The following is a 16,937-nucleotide window of genomic DNA, read 5'->3' as shown; positions in this document are numbered from 1 at the left end:
GGAGCTGGCTGCCGGAAACTACATTTTCATCAGCTGATTCTAATTTCCACCGCCGGCCTTTAACCCGGGGTCCTGGCCTGTAACCCCAGAACGACCCCGGCCTGTCTGTAGCATTTCCAACAATAACAAAGCAGTTTTCACCCAGCCAGATTCAGCCACGTTATTGTTGACACCCCCTGGTCACCAGGAATAACTGGGGGCTTCCCTCTACTCGACCACTGGAGACCACCATGTCTACAATGTTTTTAAAGGGACCACCGCTGTGAAGTCAGACCGCCCAGTATGTTCTGAACTGGCGGGCATTAACTCCACAGCCCCGACCTGTCGGTCCTGTCTCCCCCCCTCACCAGCCTTCGTTAATAGACACTGGCGCCATATTGTGTGGGTTCAAAGGGCCCGGGACCGAGAAATATTTCTTGTTATTGGGCCCAAGAGCCAGGCCAGAACCTTTGCTTTCACATGGTCTGCCCTCATCTGACCCGCCCAAGGCTGAAGACGGAAGCAGAGATGAGACGAGCCCCTGGGCTCTGAGCTGAGCTGGAGGCGAAGACACGAGGTTGCTAAGTCAGTTTCACTATGAATGCAAAGTGCAGCCACCCAGATGAAATGCAGGATGTGATAAGGGTGTGACACGACTTCTCGGAGGGAAGTGACATCATTGTGGTTTGTTCAAGCTAAGGCCCTCACCTGTTTCTTAGAACGTGTTCCTTGTTTCAATGAAGTGCGGCTTGGCTGCCCAGCTCTGGTTGTTGACATGTGGTTCGCGTCTGGGGGCAAGTGGTCATCCCTGGATCTGGTCCATGGAGCGATAGCCGCATGGCTCAGAGCATCCAGTGGGCCTCTGCCAGCATCTGTATTCGAATGAGTTGCTATTAGAATATTTTCTTAGCCCCAGTATGTATTTCAAGGAAATGACTCTCCCATCATGCTAGGCCAAGCGGGTCTGTGTATCAAAACCAGATTTAAAAAAAAGTGTGAGGATAGTTGGCAAGGGAGCGATACTCCATCCTGTCAGGGTAGCACTCCTCGGAGGCAGGCTGGCCTTCAAGGCACATTGTGGGGTTAATGAATAAGCTAATGCCTCTGAGAGGCCATGGGACCACGTGACCACCTTACCTGTGTCTGCCTCAGCACTAGCCCTACAGGTTATTCGGTCTCTAGACTCTAAACTAATCGCTTGAGGTCCTATCCTTTCTCTAACCTCAGTGGCATTCCCTGTTGGTGTGGGCAGAACTTTGCAGTATTTCACTCTGCATAATTACGCAGAGTTACATAAAACCTCAGTGAGATCTGCGGAGTTCCGCAAGCTGGCAGAATTTGGCACGTCGTACTGCTTGCACAGCTTCCTCAAAGCAAACCGTCATGGCCTGCTGCGACTGCCCACATTGAGAAATCTCACCAGATGGCGTTCTAACACCCAAAAATCACGCTAAAAGGCCCACATTTTTGCTTGCGCTCGCCAACTTAACGGCTGGAAGTCACGAGTAAAAAAAAAAACTCGACCATGCAGCAGTTGGCAGAATTTTGTTGGAAATCCGAAGAGTGGGCAAAACTCTGCTAACTCTACCGGCAGGGCAAAATTATACAAATGCAAAAAAAAAGAATTGATGGACAGAATGCAGAACAATGTCATAGATTCATCCCAGTGCAGAGATCTGGGCCTAAATCCATAGTTTTTTTGCTTACCATGCCATTCCAGTTTGGACCCAGCCATATACAAATCAGTCTTGACCCTGCGCCCAATGGGAACAGTCGAGCCCGAACTGCAAGACCAGGTCCTCCCTTGACTGGAAACAAGCATCCTAGGATCGGTTTCGGGCTTTCAGCCCTCATCAGCCAGAATAGCTTGACTCAAGTGGCATGGAGAGCATAGGACCCACGTCTGGGCATACCCCGTCCCACTCGGAGTGACAAATGCAAAAAAAAAAATGGTGGACAGAATGCAGAACAATGTCATACATTCAGCCCAGGACATAGATCTGGGCCTAAATCCTTTGTTTCTTTGCAGAATTATACGCCCATTCTTAATGCCCTGTTCTGCTGGGGTTCACATTTGAGCAAGGGAGGCCTGTTGCTGCCTCGGTCACGCACACTCACCACATCCTGTCCAGGTTTCCTGCCTAAGCTCCTTCAATTGGAAGTGCAATGAGCACTGTACAGAGTAGAGAGAAAAGAGCAGAGTGCATCTCCGAAGCTACTGGAAGGGTCCCCGGTGCCCTAAGACACTTATGTCAAAACTGCACCCTGACGGGGTGGCATGGGAGCTAAGGAGGTCTGCCCACACTTTCACACGTACCAAGTGCAGAGGGGCTGCACCCCGACAGGGGATGGCATGGGAGCCAAGGAGATCTGCCCACACTTTCACACGTACCAAGTGCAGAGGGGCTGCACCCTGACGGGGTGGCATGGGAGCTAAGGAGGTCTGCCCACACTTTCACATGTACCAAGTGCATAGGGGCTGCACCCTGACAGGGGGTGGCATGGGAGCTAAGGAGGTCTGCCCACACTTTCACACGTACCAAGTGCATAGGGGCTGCACCCTGACAGGGGGTGGCATGGGAGCTAAGGAGGTCTGCCCACACTTTCACACGTACCAAGTGCATAGGGGCTGCACCCTGACAGGGGGTGGCATGGGAGCTAAGGAGGTCTGCCCACACTTTCACACGTACCAAGTGCAGAGGGGCTGCACCCCGACAGGGGATGGCATGGGAGCCAAGGAGATCTGCCCACACTTTCACACGTACCAAGTGCAGAGGGGCTGCACCCTGACGGGGTGGCATGGGAGCTAAGGAGGTCTGCCCACACTTTCACATGTACCAAGTGCATAGGGGCTGCACCCTGACAGGGGGTGGCATGGGAGCTAAGGAGGTCTGCCCACACTTTCACACGTTCCAAGTGCAGAGGGGCTGCACCCTGACAAGGGATGGCATGGGAGCTAAGGAGGTCTGCCCACACTTTCACGTGTTCCAAGTGCAGAGGGGCTGCACCCTGACAGGGGATGGCATGGGAGCTAAGGAGGTCTGCCCACACTTTCACATGTACCAAGTGCATAGGGGCTGCACCCTGACAGGGGGTGGCATGGGAGCTAAGGAGGTCTGCCCACACTTTCACACGTACCAAGTGCAGAGGGGCTGCACCCTGACAAGGGATGGCATGGGAGCTAAGGAGGTCTGCCCACACTTTCACACGTACCAAGTGCAGAGGGGCTGCACCCTGACAAGGGATGGCATGGGAGCTAAGGAGGTCTGCCCACACTTTCACACGTACCAAGTGCAGAGGGGCTGCACCCTGACAAGGGATGGCATGGGAGCTAAGGAGGTCTGCCCACACTTTCACACGTACCAAGTGCAGAGGGGCTGCACCCCGACAGGGGATGGCATGGGAGCCAAGGAGATCTGCCCACACTTTCACACGTACCAAGTGCAGAGGGGCTGCACCCTGACGGGGTGGCATGGGAGCTAAGGAGGTCTGCCCACACTTTCACATGTACCAAGTGCATAGGGGCTGCACCCTGACAGGGGGTGGCATGGGAGCTAAGGAGGTCTGCCCACACTTTCACACGTTCCAAGTGCAGAGGGGCTGCACCCTGACAAGGGATGGCATGGGAGCTAAGGAGGTCTGCCCACACTTTCACGTGTTCCAAGTGCAGAGGGGCTGCACCCTGACAGGGGATGGCATGGGAGCTAAGGAGGTCTGCCCACACTTTCACATGTACCAAGTGCATAGGGGCTGCACCCTGACAGGGGGTGGCATGGGAGCTAAGGAGGTCTGCCCACACTTTCACACGTACCAAGTGCAGAGGGGCTGCACCCTGACAAGGGATGGCATGGGAGCTAAGGAGGTCTGCCCACACTTTCACACGTACCAAGTGCAGAGGGGCTGCACCCTGACAAGGGATGGCATGGGAGCTAAGGAGGTCTGCCCACACTTTCACGTGTTCCAAGTGCAGAGGGGCTGCACCCTGACAGGGGATGGCATGGGAGCTAAGGAGGTCTGCCCACACTTTCACACGTTCCAAGTGCAGAGGGGCTGCACCCTGACAGGGGGTGGCATGGGAGCTAAGGAGGTCTGCCCACACTTTCACACGTACCAAGTGCAGAGGGGCTGCACCCTGGCAAGGGATGGCATGGGAGCTAAGGAGGTCTGCCCACACTTTCACATGTACCAAGTGCATAGGGGCTGCACCCTGACAGGGGGTGGCATGGGAGCTAAGGAGGTCTGCCCACACTTTCACACGTACCAAGTGCATAGGGGCTGCACCCTGACAGGGGGTGGCATGGGAGCTAAGGAGGTCTGCCCACACTTTCACACGTACCAAGTGCAGAGGGGCTGCACCCTGACAAGGGATGGCATGGGAGCTAAGGAGGTCTGCCCACACTTTCACGTGTTCCAAGTGCAGAGGGGCTGCACCCTGACAGGGGATGGCATGGGAGCTAAGGAGGTCTGCCCACACTTTCACACGTTCCAAGTGCAGAGGGGCTGCACCCTGACAGGGGGTGGCATGGGAGCTAAGGAGGTCTGCCCACACTTTCACACGTACCAAGTGCAGAGGGGCTGCACCCTGACAGGGGGTGGCATGGGAGCTAAGGAGGTCTGCCCACACTTTCACACGTTCCAAGTGCAGAGGGGCTGCACCCTGACAGGGGATGGCATGGGAGCTAAGGAGGTCTGCCCACACTTTCACACGTTCCAAGTGCAGAGGGGCTGCACCCTGACAGGGGGTGGCATGGGAGCTAAGGAGGTCTGCCCACACTTTCACACGTACCAAGTGCAGAGGGGCTGCACCCTGACAAGGGATGGCATGGGAGCTAAGGAGGTCTGCCCACACTTTCACACGTACCAAGTGCAGAGGGGCTGCACCCTGACAGGGGGTGGCATGGGAGCTAAGGAGGTCTGCCCACACTTTCACACGTTCCAAGTGCAGAGGGGCTGCACCCTGACAGGGGATGGCATGGGAGCTAAGGAGGTCTGCCCACACTTTCACACGTTCCAAGTGCAGAGGGGCTGCACCCTGACAGGGGGTGGCATGGGAGCTAAGGAGGTCTGCCCACACTTTCACACGTACCAAGTGCAGAGGAGCTGCACCCTGACAAGGGATGGCATGGGAGCTAAGGAGGTCTGCCCACACTTTCACACGTACCAAGTGCAGAGGGGCTGCACCCTGACAGGGGGTGGCATGGGAGCTAAGGAGGTCTGCCCACACTTTCACACGTTCCAAGTGCAGAGGGGCTGCACCCTGACAGGGGATGGCATGGGAGCTAAGGAGGTCTGCCCACACTTTCACACGTTCCAAGTGCAGAGGGGCTGCACCCTGACAGGGGGTGGCATGGGAGCTAAGGAGGTCTGCCCACACTTTCACACGTTCCAAGTGCAGAGGGGCTGCACCCTGACAAGGGATGGCATGGGAGCTAAGGAGGTCTGCCCACACTTTCACACGTACCAAGTGCAGAGGGGCTGCACCCCGACAGGGGATGGCATGGGAGCCAAGGAGATCTGCCCACACTTTCACACGTACCAAGTGCAGAGGGGCTGCACCCTGACGGGGTGGCATGGGAGCTAAGGAGGTCTGCCCACACTTTCACATGTACCAAGTGCATAGGGGCTGCACCCTGACAGGGGGTGGCATGGGAGCTAAGGAGGTCTGCCCACACTTTCACACGTACCAAGTGCAGAGGGGCTGCACCCTGACAAGGGATGGCATGGGAGCTAAGGAGGTCTGCCCACACTTTCACACGTACCAAGTGCAGAGGGGCTGCACCCTGACAAGGGATGGCATGGGAGCTAAGGAGGTCTGCCCACACTTTCACGTGTTCCAAGTGCAGAGGGGCTGCACCCTGACAGGGGATGGCATGGGAGCTAAGGAGGTCTGCCCACACTTTCACACGTTCCAAGTGCAGAGGGGCTGCACCCTGACAGGGGTGGCATGGGAGCTAAGGAGGTCTGCCCACACTTTCACACGTACCAAGTGCAGAGGGGCTGCACCCTGACAAGGGATGGCATGGGAGCTAAGGAGGTCTGCCCACACTTTCACATGTACCAAGTGCATAGGGGCTGCACCCTGACAGGGGGTGGCATGGGAGCTAAGGAGGTCTGCCCACACTTTCACACGTACCAAGTGCATAGGGGCTGCACCCTGACAGGGGGTGGCATGGGAGCTAAGGAGGTCTGCCCACACTTTCACACGTACCAAGTGCAGAGGGGCTGCACCCTGACAAGGGATGGCATGGGAGCTAAGGAGGTCTGCCCACACTTTCACACGTTCCAAGTGCAGAGGGGCTGCACCCTGACAGGGGGTGGCATGGGAGCTAAGGAGGTCTGCCCACACTTTCACACGTACCAAGTGCAGAGGGGCTGCACCCTGACAAGGGATGGCATGGGAGCTAAGGAGGTCTGCCCACACTTTCACATGTACCAAGTGCAGAGGGGCTGCACCCTGACAGGGGGTGGCATGGGAGCTAAGGAGGTCTGCCCACACTTTCACACGTTCCAAGTGCAGAGGGGCTGCACCCTGACAGGGGGTGGCATGGGAGCTAAGGAGGTCTGCCCACACTTTCACACGTTCCAAGTGCAGAGGGGCTGCACCCTGACAGGGGATGGCATGGGAGCTAAGGAGGTCTGCCCACACTTTCACACGTTCCAAGTGCAGAGGGGCTGCACCCTGACAGGGGGTGGCATGGGAGCTAAGGAGGTCTGCCCACACTTTCACACGTACCAAGTGCAGAGGGGCTGCACCCTGACAAGGGATGGCATGGGAGCTAAGGAGGTCTGCCCACACTTTCACACGTACCAAGTGCAGAGGGGCTGCACCCTGACAGGGGGTGGCATGGGAGCTAAGGAGGTCTGCCCACACTTTCACACGTTCCAAGTGCAGAGGGGCTGCACCCTGACAGGGGATGGCATGGGAGCTAAGGAGGTCTGCCCACACTTTCACACGTTCCAAGTGCAGAGGGGCTGCACCCTGACAGGGGGTGGCATGGGAGCTAAGGAGGTCTGCCCACACTTTCACACGTTCCAAGTGCAGAGGGGCTGCACCCTGACAGGGGATGGCATGGGAGCTAAGGAGGTCTGCCCACACTTTCACACGTACCAAGTGCAGAGGGGCTGCACCCTGACAAGGGATGGCATGGGAGCTAAGGAGGTCTGCCCACACTTTCACACGTACCAAGTGCAGAGGGGCTGCACCCTGACAGGGGGTGGCATGGGAGCTAAGGAGGTCTGCCCACACTTTCACACGTTCCAAGTGCAGAGGGGCTGCACCCTGACAGGGGATGGCATGGGAGCTAAGGAGGTCTGCCCACACTTTCACACGTACCAAGTGCAGAGGGGCTGCACCCTGACAGGGGGTGGCATGGGAGCTAAGGAGGTCTGCCCACACTTTCACACGTACCAAGTGCAGAGGGGCTGCACCCTGACAGGGGATGGCATGGGAGCTAAGGAGGTCTGCCCACACTTTCACACGTTCCAAGTGCAGAGGGGCTGCACCCTGACAGGGGGTGGCATGGGAGCTAAGGAGGTCTGCCCACACTTTCACACGTACCAAGTGCAGAGGGGCTGCACCCTGACAGGGGATGGCATGGGAGCTAAGGAGGTCTGCCCACACTTTCACACGTACCAAGTGCAGAGGGGCTGCACCCTGACAGGGGGTGGCATGGGAGCTAAGGAGGTCTGCCCACACTTTCACACGTACCAAGTGCAGAGGGGCTGCACCCTGACAAGGGATGGCATGGGAGCTAAGGAGGTCTGCCCACACTTTCACACGTTCCAAGTGCAGAGGGGCTGCACCCTGACAGGGGGTGGCACGGGAGCTAAGGAGGTCTGCCCACACTTTCACACGTTCCAAGTGCAGAGGGGCTGCACCCTGACAGGGGATTGCATGGGAGCTAAGGAGGTCTGCCCACACTTTCACACGTACCAAGTGCAGAGGGGCTGCACCCTGACAGGGGGTGGCATGGGAGCTAAGGAGGTCTGCCCACACTTTCACACGTTCCAAGTGCAGAGTGGCTGCACCCTGACAGGGGATGGCACGGGAGCTAAGGAGGTCTGCCCACACTTTCACACGTTCCAAGTGCAGAGGGGCTGCACCCTGACAAGGGATGGCACGGGAGCTAAGGAGGTCTGCCCACACTTTCACACGTACCAAGTGCAGAGGGGTTGCACCCTGACAAGGGATGGCATGGGAGCTAAGGAGGTCTGCCCACACTTTCACACGTTCCAAGTGCAGAGGGGCTGCACCCTGACAGGGGGTGGCACGGGAGCTAAGGAGGTCTGCCCACACTTTCACACGTTCCAAGTGCAGAGGGGCTGCACCCTGACAGGGGATTGCATGGGAGCTAAGGAGGTCTGCCCACACTTTCACACGTACCAAGTGCAGAGGGGCTGCACCCTGACAGGGGGTGGCATGGGAGCTAAGGAGGTCTGCCCACACTTTCACATGTTCCAAGTGCAGAGTGGCTTGCAAGACATATGAGTGTATGTGCCACAGCCCTACTACCCTCCCGGAGATCATAACCTATCACGAGCCCCATAACTCCCCTACAGGCCTGTCTCTCTCAAGGTTTCATAATGCAGCCACTTCTGCGGTTGTGTATTTATGAAGGATGAGACATGCTCTCTTCTTCATATAATGATCCTCTGACACTCGTCTCTCATTCACTCTCTCTCTCCCTTCTTCTCTCTGTTCCTCTTTCTTTTTCTATTGCTCTCGCTCTCATTTGCTCATTCTATCATTACCTCTTCCTTCTCTCGGATTTGCTTTTTGACTCTCTCACTCTCCTCTATTCCTTTCTCACTCTGTCATTCTCTCCCATCCTCTCCATTGTCTTCTGTCTCTCTCATTTCCCTTATCCACCTTTTCTCTCTTGTCCTTCTCTCCCTTTCTCTCTGTATGTCATTTCATATATATAGCGCTTCTTACACCCAACGAAGCGCTGAAGCGTTTTTCCTGATGCGCAGTACGCTATGGAAGGGAGTGGGTGAAAGAGGGTTGTATGTCAATACAACGCGGTGTTTACACCGCACTACCATTACAACGCTGGTTTTACAACGCAAGTCGTTACCACGACTTGCGCTGTAGGGTGCTGGACTTAGGAATAGTAAGATTTACTATTCCAACACCAGCCTACGTACAGTAGGGAAGGTGCTGGAACAGTAAATCTACTATTCCTTAGCCTAGAGCGCCCTCCAGCGCAAGTCGTGGTAATGACTTGCGTTGTAAAACCAGCGTTGTAATGGTAGTGCAGTGTAAACACCGCGTCGTAATGGATGTTCCCCGTGAAAGAGTGCATCATACACCCTCTATCAAAAGAACCCATGCAGTGCTTCAGGAAAGAGTCGTGGTCATCTCTTAGTTGTGTTGCCCTGCCTCTGAGGTGAAGAGGACGAAGGGACAGGCGCTGAAGAATAAGAGAAGAGGCCATGCAAGCTGCCATGAAGAGGTCAGGCAAACAGGCAACAACCATTTGATATTACAGTCTACGAAATAGGGTTGATACCGCGCCGTTGTTCTACCGACATGACCAATATTTTACTGTACAAAAATTGGGGAAAGCACCTAAAGCCGCTGGTTTTACCCCTTCCTCATATCAGTACACACTTGAAACTGTAAATACAAGAAGAAAGCACTCTAAAGTGTGCTCTGGGGCTGCTTCAATGATTCCTGGCTGATAACTAAAGTAAACAAAGACTGAAAGGCTGTGTTAAAAAAGAATAAAGAGGTTTTCTATAACGTTCTATTTAATCCTAGTAGGAATGGATAGGAACATTACATTATTTTTCAGCGGGGTTGAGTAGATTAGACATAGTATGAGTAGTACAGTAAGTTACACCTTTCCTGGGGGCCTTGTTCATGCAACGACTTGAATGACATTTCAAATCAAGTTTTCTCTTTCTTTCTCTACCCTTGTTTTTCACTCAACAGATTTGCATCTCTTACAAGAAAGTGATGTTTTTTCAGACATTCCTCATTGCGTGGCGTCAAAAAATAATATAAAAGTGTGCATTAGTGCAAAAAGTTTGATGTTGGGAGGGATGGAAGTGCCTGAACTAGAAGGCCCTGCCTTTTAGCTTGTGTGTCGGAATATAGTCTAAAATAACCAATTTCATAGCAAAACTTCAACGACCACAACATTATGGAAGTAAGTTTAAATTGGTAAATATAAATTAGTAAGTTTAGATTTGCTATTCTTAACTCCACATCCACTTGCCTTGAACATAAACATATCTCCAGGTACATATATGTGAAGTTAAGTACAGTAAACCTCTGCCTAGCCATATATTCTTACCTTATTGCTATTTTGGTTGTTGCTATTTTGGTTATGGTATTTTTGTAGCCTCAAGTACACGATATACTTGTACCATTCCACTTTTTCAAAAATGATGCAGTATTTTAATTTATGACAATCCAATCTCCAACCAGGACTCTCCTATTTTGTCTACTCGGATGTAGTACGTGATGCAGGTGTCGGGCACCTCTTTCTCAAATGCAAAACTGAAATTGAGGCTTACTGTGACTCCCAACATTTGGAAAGAGGTCTTCTCCTCAACCTAGGCCCTACAGTCCTCCGAGACAGGTCTCCCCCACACTCTTCAGTGGGCACATCAATTTGGCCTAAGGGATAGGCATAATCTGTGAAGTGCCAGAACAGTAGTCGCCCGCACTACAGTTTGCAGAAGGGACACATCATTTTTTTTCCTATGCTACTGAACTCTGGAACATAGCTTTAAACCTCTTATGGGTTTTTTTCAGGAGTCCCAAGGCAGATACCCGGATGTCGTGCAGTACACTGTCCGCGCCGAGGAGCGACACTACACCCTGCATCTGGAAAAGAACAAGTAAGTCCTGCTCTGCATCTGACAAGCATGACATGGCATGCTGAGTGATTTTATAATGGAATTCTCGTGGTGAGCTGAAGGTCATAGACTCCTACTTTGTTTAAAGTTACCCCCATCCCAACTTTCTCCATCAGCTTCAAAAACGTCATCTGTAAAGCTTTATCGATTTCTCATGGGTGACAAGTGTTTCCAAGTCATGAACACAGTCCTCCACTTGAGGTCTACTAAAAAATGACTATATATCAGAGTTAGGAGGGATTAGTTGTTTGAACCATGGTTGGCGGAATGACTTTCTCTTACAAAAGTTAGTTATCCGAAAGATGCCTATAATGGTTGCGATCAAGAGTAAGATTTTTTAAGGTTTTTAGTAAAATGCAAAGAGGAGAATACAATCCAGCGGAACCCAACGCCACTCTTTGTTATTCTCCTGTAAGATCTTGCCTTGTTGAAATTAAGTTGAATGCTTGTTGGACTCAAAGATGTAGAAGAAAGACTTACTCCCACATGAGCTCTTGTACTTTGCAATGCAATATAGCACTCCAGAGGCTGGACTTTAGAATGATGAGTAAATTGGTCCTGTCTTCTGCGCCATGCTATCGCTCATGCAAAACGTTACTACATGTATGCCCCGATCTACAGAATGCTACTGGTAAAGAATTTAGGGTGATCTTTAGGGATAGAATTTTGGGTGGTCTTTAGAGTAGAGTCATTAGACTTAGGCTTGTAAGTTTTCCAGCGAGGTATGTTATTTCGTAAATACATAATCCCTTCTCAAATGAGTCACTGGGCTTGGTAGATGATGGACATGCGTCAAAGAGGAGGGAAATTACATGCACATGTTTTGGTCTGGTGACTGTTTGAAGAATCATTGGTCAGATGTTTTCCAAGAATCCCTTTTATAATAGAATTACATCAGGAAAACCCCCCTGTGGTGACTGGTCAGCACACTGATAAATCGATTCTGAAAATCTGCAGGGCCTGTAAAAAAAGGTCTTGCACTGAGCTGTTTTGATGGCCAAGAAAGTTATTCTGCGTTTGTGAACATCTGTGAAATAGGGCATATTTTAACAAGGAATTGAGAAAGTCTTCTTTCCTGGCTCATTCTCCTAGCAATGATTTTCAAGTGGACTAATCAGGCACAAATGGGGCTTGGAGCGGGAGGAATATCACCACTTGTGATGTAGACGGCGGAGCTTCATCAGACCCTATGTTTGGCCGGGCCTTGGTCAGAAACTCTTTGAGGATCTCATGGTTGAAATACCTGATGGCCATCCCTTCATGTCCTTCATCACCTCGTGGCTCTGCTCAAGCCGGTCATGTCAGCAATTTGTTGGTGGGCCTTGACTCTTTCCAACATTCTTGGTCCGGACGACAGCCAAAGCCTATCTGTGGCAGTCTCGTCAAATTCTGATAAACACCAGAGGGGCACCAAGGCATGAACCAGAGGGGTCAGCGGGAGTGGCGCAGGCAGAGAAGTTGGACGAACAGGAGCAGTAGCCTCACGCCTGTCTCTACGTCGGTTCTTCTCCTAAAGCTTGCGCTTGCTCAACACAGTGGTGCTAGCCGAGTTATCTGTGCAGTGCTTAGCCTCGATGTGCCTCATGTGGCTTATCACTGATTTTAGATTAGAGATGTATCCTCCAAAAGTCCCAAGTAAACTAACCAGTTTCTGCTCTACTCCACGCTGAAAAATATTCTGGGACATATTTACAAGCCCCTTGCAATGTGGTGCTCCATATTTACATGGACACCTAAAGCCACCCTGCATGACTTTTCATGGCCTTGTAAATGCAGCCCCTTTTCACGCAGCACTTTGCGTGAAAGGGGCGTTCCATGGGCGTTGCTGTGGGTGTTCCCACGAAACACCCATGGATTTTGCCGCATTCCCAGGTTTACAACTTTTCGTAAACCTGGAAATGCATCCGAATCCTCCACCTCCATAAGGGAGGCGTAAGGAGGCGCAAAGAGGAGAAATACTTTTATTTCTCCTCGTTTTTTCCTATTTCTATGCATGCTGCATTCAGCACACAGAGAAAGAGGAAAACGGCTCTTATCAAAAACAATCATCCCCGCAACGCAGTCACCCGTGCACCATGGTGAAAGGCTGCCTGCATTGGTGCATGGCAGCCAATTGTGCACCAGCGCTGGGAAGAGCTTGGGGATACATCATATTGTTGTAAATATGAATTATCCTTTTGTTCCAAAAGTAACGCGGTGCAGCCAGTTGGCTTGCAGCACCACACTGCGTTACTTCATTGTAAATATGGCCCTCTAACTTTAGGCCCACCAGAGGCTGAGACCTGCAAACATGCTCTTCCAGTTTTTAAAAGGGTGTTTAATCAGTTGGCAGCAATTCATAAAATAAGGAAAGTACGAAGCGGAGGACGCCGCTTCGCGTATAATGCTGCAAAACTGTGGAACCATTTACCCTTTTGGATTCACCTTGAACCGAACTATCTGACCTTCCGCAAGCTTCTAAAGACCTTTTTGTTTCCTTAGCTCCTCTCGAACTCGAAGCGGCCTGCATTAGCGCTGGGATGCCCCTGGGTAGCCATGCGCTCTATAAATGTCTTTCATTCATTCATCAAAACATGTGCCACCTTTAAGAGGGCACTTCCAGGTCTCATAGACCCCCAAGAAGGCACACGCTCCAGCAGAAGGTCTGAGAAGCGAGACATCTTGTGTCCTCTGCAACCCTGTCAGTCAGTCAGTGCACAAAGAATCCCAAACGCTGACTCCCTGTCCCTACCATCAAGCCTGGGAGCTGAGCTGAGATTCTCACACAGGTTTTCAGCTGATGGGTAAGTCAGCACCTCAGATCTTTAACCCAGGAAAACCTTTTTAGAAAACAACTTAAAACATGGATCTATTCCCTTTCTGATGATTATGTAATGTCCCTCATTTAGCTGCTTTCTCTGTTTCCATTTTCCTTTCTGCACACTTTGTAGTTAGCGCCAAGATGCTCCTTTCGGAGCGATGGTTTGCGCTTTATAAATACACAAAAATACAAATACAAATACAAATACAGAGTGAAGGAGGAAGCAGAGAGGAAGGGATGGTAACATATAAAGATGCTGTTTTGTACTCTCAACCATGTAGATCTTAAATGGATGAACTAAAATCAGGCTCACAAGTGTGAGAGAATGGGACAGTGCCTGTTGTCAGCAGGGTCTCTAACTACTATCCCTCGCATCTGTTGTAGGGGACTGCTGGGGAAGAACTACACTGAATTCTACTACTCGGAGAACGGTACCGAGGTGAGGGAGCAGCCGGAGCTGAAGGTAAGTGATGGGCGGACACCCCCAAGAAGAGCGGCATTTCAGGGCTTCCAATGGAGGTGGTACCCTGGGGCCCACACGCCTTTAGTATGGGGCAGGATTGTATGCAGTGCCAAAGAGTATTTGGGCCTTGAACTATTAATACTGGTGTGAGCTCATCTTGGTGCCAGTGAGTAGGGAGGACTCACACTTTCATACAGGGGGAAGAGCCCAACTTCTTATAATTGAGTACACAGCCGATGGCGCGGTTGTAGGGAGTGGATGGAAGTGAGCGTCGGGCGAGTTCCGCAGGATGTCAGTGTGGGGAGATTGAGGCTGTGACAGTGTGAGAATATCAGTTTGACAATAGTGAGCGCGGGAAACATCCATCACAACGCAGCTTTTACGACGCACTACCATTACAACGCAGGATTTACAACGCAAGTCATTACAACGACTTGCGCTGGAGGGCGCTGTAGGATAGGGAATAGTTTAATTTACTATCCAAAACCTTCCCTACTATCCACGGGGACTGGAGTTGGAATAGTAAATTAAACTATTCCACTATCCAGCGTCCCCCAACGCAGGTCGTTGTAATGACTTGCGTTGTAAAACCTGCGTTGTAAAGGCATGCGTAGTAAAAGCATGCATTGTGATGACATACATCCGTGAGCGCGGGCCCCATGAGGCTGTAGCACTTAAAGCTGAGCTTCGGTTCAACGACTTTGAGATCCATGATAGCTTATCATCACTGTAGAGAGACGCGCTTGGTGTTGGTGAGTAGGGGGCTCATGAAGGTGTAGTACATGGAAATACTCAGGTTGGTGTCAGTGACTCAGGAGTCAATGAGGTTGTGGTGCTGGAGTGAGCTCAGATTGGCAGTCAGTGAGTGTGCGGTCCCTGAGGAAGCCATACTAGATAGAGCTCAGGCAGCGAGTCGGTCCGTAAAGTGGGAAACAATGAGATGTCAAATTCAGGAAGGTTGAGTTTGGTCTCAGTGGTTATGGAGCCTGTGAGGCTGGAGGGCGGGGAGCGTGTACTGTGTTGTCAGTTGATGTGGAGCCAGTAAGGGTGCAGTGCTGTAGAGCCCATTGTAGCATCAGCGAGCGTGGAATCCATTGTGTTAATGGACTGTAGAGCATTGTGTGGCAGTAGTGAGTGTAGCGCCCATGGGGCTGTAGAGCTGGAACCTTAGTGTGCCTTCAGTGAGACCTCGGGCGGCTGCAGTACCAAGGGTTCCCAGGCATCCTGCTTGCATTACTGGGGGTGAGGATTAGGGAGTGAGGGCTAGAGAGTGATATGTTGGATCATGGTGTGAAACAGATGATGAGGTCGAGTGATTGACAGTGCGCGAGCCACAGAGACAGATGAGGTTAGAGTGAGGAGATTGAAACAGTGAGTTGGAGATGATGCAGTAAACCTGACTGGATAGACTAATAGGTATGGGCTGGGAGGGATGGAACAAGAGTGATGAGATGGGAGGGATGGGCCAACAGTAATGGGCTGGGAGGAATGGGCTGGGAGGGATGGACTGGGAGGAATGGATTAAGGGCGATGGGCTTGTAGTGATAGGCCAAGAGTGATGGGCTGGGAGGAATGGGCTACGAGTGATGTAATAGTGAATGGCTGGGAGGGGAGGGATGGAGTAAGAGTGATGAGATGGAAGTGATGGACCAAGATTAATGGGCTGGGAGGGATGTACTAGTGATGGGCCGGGAGGGATGGATTGAGAGTGATGGGCCAAGAGTAATGGGCTGGGAGGAAGGGGCTACGAGTGATGTAATAGTGATGAGCTGGGAGGGCTGGATTAAGGGTGATGGGCTCGAAGTGATAGTCAAAGAGTGATGGGCTGGGAGGAATAGGCTACGAGTGATGTAATAGTGATGGGCTGGGAGGTCTGGATTAAGGGTGATGGGCTCGAAGTGATAGTCCAAGAGTGATGGGCTGGGAGGAATGGATTGAGAGTGATGAACCAAGAGTAATGGGCTGGGAGGGATGTACTAGTGATGGGCCAGGAGGGATGGATTGAGAGTGATGGGCCAAGAGTGATGGGCTGGTAGGAATGGGCTACGAGTGACGTAATAGTGATGGGCTGGGAAGGAGGAGTTGGAGGTGATGTCATAGGCCTGTGAAAATGGACAGGGAGGGATCAGAATAGTAGTTTCAGCGAAATCCACTCACCCTTGCCACAGAGATGAATCATCTTCCCTGAGAAGAAAAGATGTTTCATTATCTCTGTTACTTTCGGTAAAGGGAAATTAGCTGCTGCTAATGCAATATTGTGTCGGTTGCTCAGCAACAAAAGAGCGGCTCAATAGGAGTGGAAGGAACAAAAGAGAAGGTATGGAGGAAGTTTGGAGTGAGAGGAGGGATGGAACAGAAGGGGAGGGGGTGGGGAAGGGTGTAAAGGCATAGGGGGAGGCGTGCAGTGAGAAGAGTGGGGGGAACAGAAAGATGTGAAGCTAGGAGCGCTGGGGAATATTGGCACAAGGAAGAAAATGGCATGTGTCAAAGTGAAATAATGGGGGCAAGAATGAACAGAAGGGAGGAAGAGTTTGAAGACATAAGCAGAAGCAGGGATGGAAGGGTCTTAGATGAGGTCGGCTTGGTTGCTGGCTGATTAGCCCTGTGGGAATTCTTTTTTAACGGTAAAGTTTATTTCTGTTAGTCCGTGCGAATAGCCTGTGTGAATTGTACTGTTGTTTAATTGCTGTTTAGCCTTCGTTGGCAGTTCTCCCCTGCAGTGTTTCCCGCCTTTTCAGCCACAGATCCCGCTTCCCGACCAACCCTTCCTTCCTCCCAAGATTACATATAGAGAGGCCACTGTTAGGCCGCGACGCCCAGCTGTAT

The 16,937-nt window shown here is 51.8% G+C and overlaps 1 protein-coding gene across 4 annotated transcripts in view; it reads left to right on the top strand.

The window, feature by feature from the left end:
• ADAM8 (ADAM metallopeptidase domain 8) overlaps positions 1–16,937 on the top strand; it is a 168,929-nt gene that overhangs the window by 21,318 nt on the left and 130,674 nt on the right. For all 4 annotated transcript variants that reach the window (XM_086921842.1, XM_086921844.1, XM_086921843.1 and 1 more), the window contains exons 3-4: positions 10,745–10,830; positions 14,033–14,111. In XM_086921842.1, coding sequence (XP_086777968.1) covers positions 10,745–10,830; positions 14,033–14,111 — 165 coding nt within the window. The remainder of the gene's footprint in view (positions 1–10,744; positions 10,831–14,032; positions 14,112–16,937) is intronic.

This window comes from Lissotriton vulgaris, chromosome 5 (assembly GCF_964263255.1).
Source record: "Lissotriton vulgaris chromosome 5, aLisVul1.2, whole genome shotgun sequence".
Taxonomy (NCBI): Eukaryota; Metazoa; Chordata; class Amphibia; order Caudata; family Salamandridae; genus Lissotriton; species Lissotriton vulgaris.
The sequence above is the reverse complement of the archived record's forward strand: the minus strand, read 5'-3'. Positions and strand labels throughout refer to the sequence as shown.